The 13,773-nt window shown below is 35.4% G+C and overlaps 1 protein-coding gene across 1 annotated transcript; it reads left to right on the top strand.

Moving 5' to 3' along the window:
• The first annotated feature begins 1,434 nt into the window (after positions 1-1,434).
• On the top strand, positions 1,435-5,084 carry LOC132273069 (F-box/kelch-repeat protein At3g06240-like). Its single transcript, XM_059774102.1, has 3 exons — positions 1,435-1,522; positions 1,706-1,833; positions 4,506-5,084. The coding sequence occupies exons 1-3, from the start codon at positions 1,435-1,437 to the stop codon at positions 5,082-5,084; spliced, it is 795 nt and encodes a 264-aa protein (XP_059630085.1).
• Positions 5,085-13,773: the final 8,689 nt, after the last annotated feature.

The raw sequence follows: 13,773 nt of genomic DNA, 5'->3' as shown, positions 1-13,773 counted from the left end.
CACACACACACACACACACACTATATATATATTCATGATGAATGTGTGAGAGAGAGAGATCCTTGTAGTTGAAACAAATAAGAAACAAAGCCAAAACGTTAATCGTCTTGAATTGGTCAGAGTTAAAATTTGGTGAACATTAAAGCTTGTGAATAGTTTTACTTCACTTAGATTAGTTTGAAATTTTGTAATGGAGGTTCTTCAAATTGGTAATATTTTTTTTGTTTAGTCATAGGACCATTTCCCCTTTTCTTGAGTATTTATTTTGATAACGGACTTGTGAATATTTCATACAATATCCAACCATAAGCAGAATTGATAAATATGAATAAAGATTAAAAGCAAGCAATCAAGGAAGATCCCTCTTACAAGACTGAACAACATTCACATATAAACTTCCACGTATAGTTTTGCTTTGTACATCACAATCTTAAGAACTTGAGTGTTGCACCATTCACATATATACTTCCACATATAAGGAGCTAGACATTCCTTAAAAATAGTATGTGTGTACACACACACTTCATTACACTTAGATAAAATGTACACACAACTGGAGATCACTAATATTCATTCCATAAAATGTACACCCACCTTTTTATACTTGCATAGGCCTCCATTTGATTAACTTAGAGATCACTAGCTTTCTGGAGTTGCAGCAATTAGAGAATGCTTCCTATCAATCCCACTGGTGCCACTGCCTACAATTTACTGCCATGTCCTTCAATGTAGTAGCAAAAAATGAATTTGAATGTAAAATATAGTAGCAAAATATAAAGCAGAGTTAAATTCAATTTTTTTTATTTTTTTTTTAAAAAAATCCGGCATGACTTCCCCTTAAAAATGGACATTTCCAAAATTTCAAAACACAATAAGGGACAAAATTAATTTAATAAGGGACACCGCCTACAAAATTCAATTAACAAGGGACACCGTCCACAAATTTAATTAACAAGGGACACCGACCATAACCAACAAAAACTGACACTTTTTTATTTTGTTACCTAGTAAGGGGCAGTTTACCATTAAAACTGCTTGGGAAAATATTAGACCTAAGAAAAATGTTGTTGCTTGGAATGAGACTGTCTGGTTTAAAGGAGCTATTCACAAGCATTCTTTTATATGTTCGCTTGCCTGTTTAAATAAATTGCTAACTCAGAACAGATTACTGAGATGGGGGGTGATTTCCAGAATTAGTTGTGTTTTCTGCAGGCAAAACATTGAGGACATAGATCACTTGCTCTTCCAATGCTGCAAAACATTGAGGACAGAGATCACTTGCTCTTCCAATGCTGCTTTACTAAGAGACTATGGAATTATGTTGTTGCTACTTGCTAGAAGCTTACTGCCTGGCCTAATGGTAATTGGTGTACTCTTTTGAACTGGGCTGTTTTGACTCTTGGAGGAAAGTCTTTGGTAACAGTTTTGAATAAAATGGTTCTTGCTGCTTCAATCTATGTTCTTTGGAGGGAAAGGAATTCCAGAATTTTTGCAATGAGTATAAAAGGAATTGATATAGACTGTTAGACTGAAGCTATTCTTTTTTGCCAGACTTGAAAATAATCATTCTAACAGAAGGATTGTGCAGGATTTGGATTTGCCTGAATCTGTTTTGAAGATCTAATGCTTTTGCTTATGTTGTGCCATCTCTTACTCTGCAGCAGGCCTGTTAGCTCTGATCAGGTCTGTTGTGTTTTTTTTTTAGGTGTATTCTTCATAATATCAGGGCTGTCGTTTGGATTTCTTGGTGCTGTAGCTGGAAGTTGTTCTGTTATCAAGATTAGTACTCCAATTCTTGTATTCTCAAGTCTTGTTCTGTTTTTTACATTTAGGGTATGTTTTTGTTGGTTATGGTCTTGTGGAAAGATAATAGTGAAACTCCATTTTCTGTTGATATTTGAATTCCCTAGTTTAAATTTTATTCGAAGATTTACTTGTATTTATTCTTCTTTTTCAAGTCGTCTAAATTATACTGGTTTGAATGTTTACAGAACTGTGAATCATACATTAAAATATTGGTGGGGCCTAGCCAATATAATGCACAAATTTAAAAAAATATATATATATTGGCCATAGATTTCATCATCCTAAGTTTGAGAATTTAAAAGTTGATGAATGTTTAAATTTTATCCTTTTGTCGAATCTTTTGTCCTCCCACTTGTCCTTAAATAATATAATACAACAAATTGATCATTCAAACAATTTAATAATTTACAAATATCAATCTTAATTTTGCTTTTTAATGCAGGATCAAGCTTAATATGATCTAAGAGCCTGTTAGGTTGATTTATACATAATACAGATCCTTTGCAAAATTGTAATTTGGACTAAGAACAGATCTTGAAAATATCGCTAAAATCGATAGCTGTAATTAACTCAGTCAACATTCTAATTGCTTCCACATTGCAACACACACAATCGATGGATGACACATAAACCCTTATATCAGAACCATGGTTGATAGAAGAAACAACCCAGAAACAGGGCTAAAACCAAACCCTAGATCTCCGTCACAGCCTCATGAAACTTGAGATCTGGACACAAATGCCCTAAATTACAACACTCATAACATGATTGGAATATAGATCAGAACTTGGAAATGCAATATAGATCCTGATTGTCACAATATTAGAGAGAAAAAGTGAACACGAGGACCTCCCAAATGTAAATCTCAAAAGCGAAGATATATGTGATCTATAGATACAAACAGAGACACAAAATGAGGTACCTGGTGGAGGAGCTCTGCCAGATCAGTGGTGGAAGAGGTTGGATCGCCACTGAAGTCGCCTTCCAGGGAGCTACACGAAGAGAGAGAAACGACGCTGAAAAATGCCCTAAAATCTGATATGCGACCTTATATACGTGATATCACCGCTACAGTAAAAACGAGGGTTGGTTTGGTTTTGGTTTGAGATCAATTCACCGCTACAGTGCCATATCAGTCTAATATCACCAAAATGTTGATATGGGTTTTGGCCCAAAAATGATAATGTTTTGGCACTGTTAAATACCATATCAGCCCGCTCCAAACATGATATTGGCCCAAAGCCAAAATCAAAACACCAAAACAATATCAGATATGGGCCTCCGAACAGGCCCTAAGTTAACAATAATTTCTAATATACAAGTTAGGAATTTTATGTAGAGAGGTGAACCCTGAATAATATTTTTTAAATTAAACCCATATAATAAAAATATAACAAAGATGTTCACGAGTACAAGAACTTCCTTATTGAATTCTGGACCAACTCACCTAGGTTTATTTTTTTCCTCAACTCAGTTGAAGAATTCCTATTGGGTGGTATACAGGTAGAATTATAATTTATAGTGTGTACGTCACGAGAAATTATTAGATGATCTTCATCTATTTGATACTTGGTGGACTAATTTAATGAGAACCCTTCGATTATGAAACTTTATAATTTATTAATACACTATTGTAGGGCCAATTTCTTAATCCTAGAGTCTAAATTTAACTCACTAAGTGTTAATGGTTTAGAACCATCTAATAATTTGTCGTATAACATGACAGTCATCCCTAACTACCAACTCCAACCTAACCTGTCATCTTATTTTTAAATTTGGATTACAATTTTAGTTGAGATTTCAAGTTTAAAAGTCGGATTACTCATATTACCATTTGGATACTAAAAATTTAATATCATTAATTTAAATTACCCCAAATACAAAAAGTTGTAAATTTTTTTAATAAATTTTTAACCAATTATAAACAAATTCTTAGTGAATTAAATTTCCAAAGTAGTAACCTACTAAATAAAGAAGGTTGGAAAGATAAAGGTAATTATAATTTTAATATTGTATAATGTATTTAAATAAATATATAAATAAATAATATTAGAATAGGAATTGGGGTTGGCAACTTGGGCTAGGATTGTTAGGTCTGAACCTTAATTAATGTGTGAAAAAAGTGATTATAATTTTAATATTATATAATGTATTTAAATAAATATATAATCCGCCCAAGTTTGTAAAATAACCTAGAACCCATTCAAGTTTCAACATAAACCCTTCTGCGGCGGAAAAGAGGACGAGTGCAAGATAATGGGGAGAGAGAAAAAGCAAAGAAACCCACCAAATCTTCCACGCAACATCATGTATAGTATATTTTAACCAAAAAAAAATCATGTATAGTATACTGTCCAGTCTACCCGTAAAGTCTGTGTTGCGATTTAGTCGAGTATTTATATCTTTGTGGGGGTCTTGTAATCTCTGAACCCCAATTCATCAAAACCCATTTAAACCAATCCATTAAATTGGACCGCCAAAGACTCCTTTTCATGAAATTTCAAGGTTTCCACTCCATAGGCTATGAATTTCCGGATAATTCAAATGAAAAACTCTACTTACCACTCTTGTTCCACAATAGTTACAAAATCCATTGTTCTTTGTAATGGTTTTTTTTTTTTTTTTTTTTTTTTCTAGTTGGTATTCACACACACGTCTCCACTTAGACTCTAACTCTGACCTCTCTTTTTGAGAAGTAGGAACTTGATATTATTAGGCCACTGACCTGTTGGTATTCTTGTAATGGTTTAGTACTATTGGATTTGGATCATTGCAAGTTGGTTTTGTGGAATCCATCCACCGGAGCATATAAAGAGTTGCCATGTTCATTTCATAATGCATACTATTACTTTGGACTATGTTATGATTCTTCCATTGATGATTACAAGGTGGTTCTTATCAGTATGATTGGTGATAAGAACCACCCTTTCAAATTTATTTATTTGGTTTTCTCTCTCAAGGGCAATTCTTGGACAGAGCCTAGAAAATTTAGGCATTTTGTTTACGGTGGTGAAATTGGGATTAATGTGAATGGAATGTTTCACTTGAAGGTCAAACCCTCTTTTGAGTACCATGGCGGAAGAGAATTTAGGATTGTTTTCTTTGATCCGGTGAATGAAAACTTCAAGATGGTGCCAGTACCACCAGCGTGTAGATCTAAAGGGGATAGATTTCGTTTGATAGATGTGAAAGGATGCCTTGGTTTATATTGCAATACTTATAATGGCGATGACGGACATCAGGTTGTGGTGTGGGTAATGAATAATCATCATCCCTAGTGTTCCAAGAGGAGCAACACATCTAAATTCTTGGTCAGCGGAGTTGTTGTGTGTCGCGGAGAAAGGTGAAATTGTGATGGTGATTAATGGAGAAGTGTTAGCCGTCTATAATACTAAAGAAGTATAGGGAACTTCCGACAATATTTTGGACAATGTTGCATTCTACACAAGTTGTTTCATTCGTGGATAGTTTAGTTTCGCCAACAATTGATTAAGAGGCAACATCATACATCTGAAGGGTAAGGAAAGAGAGAAGCTTCACATAAGGAGGTAATTCAGACAATCTCTCCATATTATTCTGTTTTCCGATACAATTCCTATCATTATATTATCCTTGATTGTAGGTTTTCTTGTTTTTTACAGGTAATATTTTTTCCGTGATATTTATTAATTAGTTTTGGCCAATTGAAGATACATATTGTTCCATTTCTCTTTCTGATCAAGATTTACTTATACTTTTGTAACTAAATGCATTTTGAGAGAGTTCCATCATGTTGATCAGATCAGTGAAAAAGTTTAGATAGCAGCTATTTCTTTTTTAAATGAATTTTTTTCTTCGGTAAATAAAATGAAATTCATCTATAAGCTTAGGAGCATTTAATATCCCCACAACAAAAATCTCTATAAATAAGATAATTTTACTCTTTAAAAATCTGAGCTTTTTCAACATGAAAAATTTACCTCTGTCTAAAATTTTCCCTATATATAATTTTTTTTTTTTAAATATTTATATTTATATTTGAGGGAATAATAGACATTGCACATAACATATGCCTGGCACTGATTTTATCTAATCTCTTTCCCTTGAGTCCCTTCCCCTCTATTTTCTCTACAACTTGAATGTGGTTAATAGCTGCTACTTCTTTTTTCCTTATGTGGTCTAATTTTAAAGTTCACTAACTTTTTGTGTATATGTGTGTAAATCTTAAATTATAGTTTGTTAAACTTTGTGGCTTAAAATTGACAACTCAGCAAGTCTTGCATCACCCATGACTTCATCTTCTTGGCCTCCAAGTATGTGTGATGAGCAAGTTTTTTGGTGTGCACAGCAAACTCATTTGACAAAGCTTCAAAAGAAATTTTTTTTTGAATATACTTGCTCACCAAGTATTTTTGGGCTATATATACCCTTGCATACATTTGATCCAAGGCATCCAAATCATCAATTGTGTGAGTTTGTAATATCAGTTATAGAGTGAGAGGTTTTGGGTGTAATTGGGTCTTGGGTGTGAGTCACTTTTGTCTTGTATCTCTTTATTTCTATAGTGAAATATTATTTTGTCTTCTTCCCGTGGACATAGGTATAGCCGAACCACGTATATCTTTGTCTTGTTTGTGTGTGTGCCAATTTATTTTTCTTGTCATTTATTTTTCTCTTATTCTCATAAACTCCTATTCGATCCTTTTTTCATAACAAACTGGTATCAGAGCTCGGGTTCGTGTATATTGTGTATAGATACTATTCACATATACTATTCGGGTACTGTTCACAAATACGGTACTATTCACCGAGAATTATTTTGGGGAGATTTTGAGATGTCGACCAAATACGAGATTGAGAAATTTGATGGCAAAATTTGTAATACCCCTAATTTTAAAAAGGATATTCCTGGTATTTAATGGTATTTAATTTATTATTTAATTGCATTTTATTTGATTATGTGTCATTATTTTTTTTATTAGGTGTTTAATTGTTTTCTTTTGTGGTGATTTAATTTATTTCTTTTGTGGTGATTTAATTTATTTAAATGATATTTATTTTTAGTTATTTGAATGGAATTACTTGTTAGTATTTTAATTATTTAAGTGGCATTAATGGTTTAAGTGTAATTGGTTTAGTTATTTGATTGGAATTACTTGTTAGTGTTTTAATTATTTAATTGGCATTAATGGTTTAAGTGTAATTGGTTTAATTATTCTATGTGTGTTTTATTTTATGTGTATCTTATTTGGGTTTAATTGGGTTTACTAATTATTATTTTGTTCAATTAGATTATTTATTAAGTATTTAATGGTGAATAGGGTAATTAGGTAAATACATCTAACTAGGGTTTTAATTACAGTATAAATTAGGATTTTATATTATAGCCGTCGTAGGTTTCTATGTTAATTGGATGGGTCGATTAGGATTGTGAGTTGGACTTAAATGAACCTAGGGTTTAGGAAAACTCTATAAGTATAAGGTAGACGTCTGTGTAGGGTTTTTTTAAACAAAGCACACGTTTTGTGGAAGTGGAGAAGGAAAAACGCAGTTTTTTTTATTCTGCCCAGATTTCATCAAACATCCGATCCCACTTCATCCGTGGTCCGATCGAGCTGAATTTTGGAGGAGAGGTTCACGACTCAGTGACGCACAATCTGAACGGTGGAGATCAGAGTTTGACCTCGGGAACAGTGATTCGTACTCGTGAACAGTAACTGGGTCGCACAGGTTTTTTTCATTCTGCCCAGATTCATCAAACATCCGATCCTGCTTCATCCGTCGTCCGATCGAGCTGAATTTTGGAGGAGAGATTCATGACTCAGTGACGCACAATCTGAACGGTGGAGATCAGAGTTTACCTCGGGAATAGTGATTCGTACTCGTGAACAGTAACTGGGTCGCACAAGTTTTTTTTCCATTCTGCCCAGATTTCATCAAACATCCGATGCCGCTTCGTCCGTGGTCCGATCGAGTTGAAATTTGGAGCATAGGTTCATGACTTAGTGTCGCACAATCTGAACGGTGAAGATCAGATTTTGAGTTCGGGAATAGTGTTTCGTACCCGTGAATAGTAACCGGGTTTTGGAACTCGCCAGGATTTTTTAAGAAAACGACGTTGAAACTTTGAACAAAAGTTTCTGAGGCAAGATTCTATCCTTACTCTTTCCCTTAGGCTTCATACTCTTTGCACTCTTAAATGATTTCAGGATTAATGAAGATTAAACCAAACTAAAATGATATCTGTTTTGCTATGAAACTGGTAGTTATAGTAGTGTTGTATGCTTGTTCAACCTAGACTAAGCATGTTTGTGGATGCATTGTGGTTCTGTGGTTCACGTTTTTCCTTACCACTGCTAGTATAAATTATTAGAAAGATGGGTCTAGATGATAGCTATCTTAACTTCTGTAATAGCAACTGTTGGAACTTAAATACTAAGAGGATTTGAGTTTAATACTAGATCGGTTTTGTGGAACACTATAATTTGAGCATGTCTACATACATACTATGAATATTGTTTTGATGCTTACATTATCACAGTTAGTATCAACTGTGGAGGTTAGGATTTTGTGATACATACCCTACATATCTGTATGTCATTTGTAAGGTGTTAAATGGAAGTTTTAATTAATTCTGTCTTTATATCAGACTAAAGGGAACAACTTAAATTGGGCATGTATATGTTGTTGTTGTGACCCTGTTTATCAATGCTTATTTTATCACTGCTAACATTGAATGTTGGATGTTGGAATTTAGTTGATATATACTTAATTTATTGGTATTATTGACTACTGGAGGATTGGAAAATAGGCACCGGTATGGGACGGTGGCATACTAAGGATGGGTTTGGTTTTTAAAACAATACCATTACCCACCTACTTGGAATAAGGATGGGATTAACTAAAGGTTAAGTCCTGTGGATTTGTATTGTCATGGCAACTACTTGTTGAGCGGCAATACCAGGGATTTTGGATGGATTTTATATATGTACTGTTATGGTGCCTCGGTATGAGCTTGAGCCTCAGGACCGATGGCTAGGGAGCGTATATACATCGGGATGTGTAGCTGGCTACGATGGTTGGAGGTGTACCCTGTTTAGGTATAGGTACATATGCCCACTTCGTGTGCGTTTTTGCATGTTACCTCTATTCAGGTTGAGACCGGCCTGTAGTCCAGTGAGAGTCCTTTAGTGTGACTATATATATATATATTTACGGACTATTAGCTATTGTTGAATTGTTTAGGATGTACATGTGTATCGGGCCTCTGTTTGGATTGTAGTAGTATAGAACTTGCGCGTGGGCCTGACCCACTTCTATTTTTCAGGTACACGACAGTTCCAGGCTTAGACGTGTTCGTACTGAGCAGAGGTCTCTATTCACTCTTCCGACGATGTAGGGCTCTCTCTATAGTTTTATTTCTGGACGTTTATTACAGTTGTTCTATCTTCCGTTTGGATGTTTAATAGGGGTCCACTAGAGATGGATTCCCAAGTTGTAAACTGATGGAGTTTTGGAGTTTGGGTTTGATGGATTTTAATAATTATAATATTTTGCGGATTCTATTTTTAGTTCCTTCCAGCTTTAATTTCATTTCTTAATTTATTTTGTATTCTGTGTTCATTATAAAATATTAATTGTTTGATATTCCCTCGGGTTTGGGCTTGGGCCTGATCAACCCGTGTCTCGGATCCGAGGGGTATCTCAGTTGGTATCAGAGCACTCCAGGTTCAAGTGTCTCTAGGATGTTTTCGTATTAAGTCTTCCGCGTAGCGTTTTCTCTTGAATAGAGCTTAAGTTAGGATTCATTGTATTCCTTATGGTTCGTATAGAAAGGGTACTGACGTCTGTCTTTTCGTGTTAACAGATAGTTAACGCTAGAAATGGACAGAACATGCAAGGAACTAGGAAGGAAAGGAGAACGGCACGTAGGCAACAATATCTCCTACAGCGTCAGCAAAAGGAGGAAGAGCAGCAAAGGCTTGGGTTTCAAGATGACATGGATCAGTTTTAGGAGGAACAGGAGAATGTTCAACAGACTCTGGACCAGGTCAGAGATCCAGAGATTCCTCCTCACCTCAATGACCTCGTTGCTCGGGCTATAGAGACTGGGGTAACAGCTGCACTTCTGAATCAGCCTCAGGTATAGCCGGCATGAGATACCCCTCGGATCTGAGACACGGGTTGATCAGGCCCAGGCCCAACCCCGAGGGAATATCAAACAATTAATATTTTATAATGAACACGGAATACAAAATAAATTAAGAAATGAAATTAAAGCTGGAAGGAACTAAAAATAGAATCCGCAAAATATTATAATTATTAAAATCCATCAAACCCAAACTCCAAAACTCCATCAGTTTACAACTTGGGAATCCATCTCTAGTGGACCCCTATTAAACATCCAAACGGAAGATAGAACAATTGTAATAAACGTCCAGAAATAAAACTATAGAGAGAGCCCTACATCGTCGGAAGAGTGAATAGAGACCTCTGCTCAGCACGAACACGTCTAAGCCTGGAACTGTCGTGTACCTGAAAAATAGAAGTGGGTCAGGCCCATGCGCAAGTTCTATACTACTACAATCCAAACAGAGGCCCGATACGCATGTACATCCTAAACAATTCAACAATAGCTAATAGTCCGTAAATATATATATATAGTCACACTAAAGGACTCTCACTGGACTACAGGCCGGTCTCAACCTGAATAGAGGTAACATGCAAAAACGCACACGAAGTGGGCATATATATCTATACCTAAACAGGGTACACCTCCAACCATCGTAGCCAGCTACACATCCCGATGCATATATGCTCCCTAGCCATCGGTCCTGAGGCTCAAGCTCATATCGAGGCACCATAACAGTACATATATAAAATCCATCCAAAATCCCTGGTATTGCCGCTCAACAAGTAGTTGCCATGACAATACAAATCCACGGGACTTAACTTTTAGTTAATCCCATCCTTATTCCAAGTAGGTAGGTAATGGTATTGTTTTAAAAACCAAACCCATCCTTAGTATGCCACCGTCCCATACCGGTGCCTACTTTCCAATCCTCCAGTAGTCAATAATACCAATAAATCAAGTATATATCAACTAAATTCCAACATCCAACATTCAATGTTAACAGTGATAAAATAAGCATTGATAAACAGGGTTACAACAACAACATATACATGCCCAATTTAAGTTGTTCCCTTTAGTCTAATATAAAGACAGAATTAATTAAAACTTCCATTTAACACCTTACAAATGACATACAGATATGTAGGGTATGTATCACAAAATCCTAACCTCTACAGTTGATACTAACTGTGATAATGTAAGCATCAAAACAATATTCACAGTATGTATGTAAACATACTCAAATTATAGTGTTCCACAAAACCGATTTAGTGTTAAACTCAAATCCTCCTAGTATTTAAGTTCCAACAGTTGCTATTACAGAAGTTAAGATAGCTATCATCTAGACCCATCCTTCCAATAATTTATACTAGCAGTGGTAAGGAAAAATGTGAACCACAGAACCATAATGCATCCACAAACATGCTTAGTCTAGGTTGAACAAGCATACAACACTACTGTAACTACCAGTTTCATAGCAAAACAGATATCATTTTAGTTTGGTTTAATCTTTATTAATCCTGAAATCATTTAAGAGTGCAAAGAGTATGAAGCCTAAGGGAAAGAGTAAGGATAGAATCTTGTCTCAGAAACTTTTGTTCAAAGTTTCAACGTCGTCTTCTTAAAAAATCCCGGCGAGTTTCAAAACTTGGTTACTATTCATGGGTACAAAACACTATTCACGAACTCAAAATCTGATCTCCACCGTTCAGATTGTGCGACACTGAGTCATGAACCTATCCTCCAAATTTCAGCTCGATCAGACCACGGACGAAGCAGGATCCGATGTTTGATGAAATCTGGGCAGAATGGAAAAAAACCTGTGCGACCCGGTTACTGTTCACGAGTATGAATCACTATTCCCGAGGTCAAACTCTGATCTCCACCGTTCAGATTGTGCGCCACTGAGTCGTAAACCTCTCCTCCAAATTTTAGCTCGATCGGACCACGGACGAAGCAGGATCGGATGTTTGATGAAATCTGGGCAGAATGGAAAAAACCTGTGCGACCCCGGTTACTGTTCACGAGTACGAATCACTGTTCCCGAGGTCAAACTCTGATCTCCACCGTTCAGATTGTGCATGACTGAGTTGTGAACCTCTCCTCCAAAATTCAGCTCGATCGGACCACGGACGAAGCGGGATCGGAGCTTTGATCAAACCTTGGCAGAATGTGAAAAACTGCGTTTTTCCTTCTCCACTTCCACAAAACGTGTGCTTTGTTTAAAAAAAACCCTACACAGACGTCTACCTTATACTTATAGAGTTTTCCTAAACCCTAGGTTCATTTAAGTCCAACTCACAATCCTAACCGGCCCATCCAATTAACGTAGAAACTTACGACGGCGATAATATAAAACCCTAATTTATACTGTAATTAAAACCATAGTTAGATGTATTTACCTAATTACCCTATTCACCATTAAATACTTAACAAATAATCTAATTTAACAAAATAATAATTAGTAAACCCAATTAAATCAAATAAGACACACATAAAATAAGACACACATAGAATAATTAAACCAATTACACTTAAACCATTAATGCCAATTAAATAATTAAAACACTAACAAGTAATTCCAATCAAATAACTAAACCAATTACACTTAAACCATTTATTCCACTTAAATAATTAAAACACTAACAAGTAATTCCAATCAAATAACTAAAAATAAATATCATTTAAATAAATTAAATCACCACAAAAGAAATAAATTAAATCACCACAAAAGAAAACAATTAAGCACCTAATAAAAAAATAATGACACATAATCAAATAAAATGCACTTAAATAATAAATTAAATAACATTAAATACCAGGAATATCCTTTTTAAAATTAGGGGTATTACAATAAGAACTTGCATTTGAGTTTCAGACTTGAAACTCTAAATTCCCAGTTCTATATTGCCCGTTCAATTTCCCCACTGCTGTTCCACAAATCCACGTTCCTTCTACCTTGCTTCTACCTATCCTTCCTCTCCTATCTCTCTCTATTCTCCCTCTATATCCCACAGTCTCTGTTGTTTTTACAGAAATTACGTTTAATTATTTTCAAACCCTAAACCACCGTGACACACATACTTATAGGCTTAGTGATTAAACCCTAATCCATGTAACCTTAAAGCCAGAGCCCATCTCGGCCCATAAACCGACCTAAGATAAATACCTACGTCGGCCACCTATGTAAAATTGCAACCCTAAATTCACGTAAAGAACCAGAAAACTAAATTCCCTTAAATTTAAATTTCCATTAAATAAAATTAATTAAACAATTAAATAAATAAATAAAATTATATAAACAGTTACCAAAAACATATTAAGTAACATGACTGATTAAACAAATAAACCATTAAGCAATTAATTAAACCAAATAATGCACAAACAACCAATTTAAACAAATGAAAAACAATAAAATAAATAAAACTTGCGATTAAGATAATAAAATAAAGAAAAATGCAATACAATAAATATTAAAAATGCCGAGACTATCCTTTTAAAATTAGGGGTATTACAACTACCCTGGAAAGTACCGAATGGCCTCTTCTATCGGTTAGCCTGTGGCTGACCCTGTCCTGCCTGTGGTCCCCCATTCTGCTGTCGCTGAATAGGTGACACATCCTTGGGAGCATCTGAACCACCCTTGTGCTTCTTCCAAGGCTGTTGTCCCTGGAATCTGCCCTTGTCGTTCTGTCAGTATCCGTTCCCATTCCTTTTCTCAGCTGACTGATTAGCAGAGTCTCTATCACCCCGCTTCTCACCCTTGGCCTGTCTAATGTCCACTGTCAACTGGTACTGTTGTAGCGCGGCGTCTACCACCTGAGCATAAGTAGTATAGGCTAGACTACCTGTAATTG

Source organism: Cornus florida, unplaced genomic scaffold, assembly GCF_030987335.1.
Source record: "Cornus florida cultivar Cherokee Brave unplaced genomic scaffold, ASM3098733v1 CherokeeBrave_3.0.0_Hap2_Chr09, whole genome shotgun sequence".
Classification (NCBI taxonomy): Eukaryota; Viridiplantae; Streptophyta; class Magnoliopsida; order Cornales; family Cornaceae; genus Cornus; species Cornus florida.
Note: the sequence above shows the minus strand (reverse complement) of the source record. Positions and strands in the feature narration are given on the sequence as shown.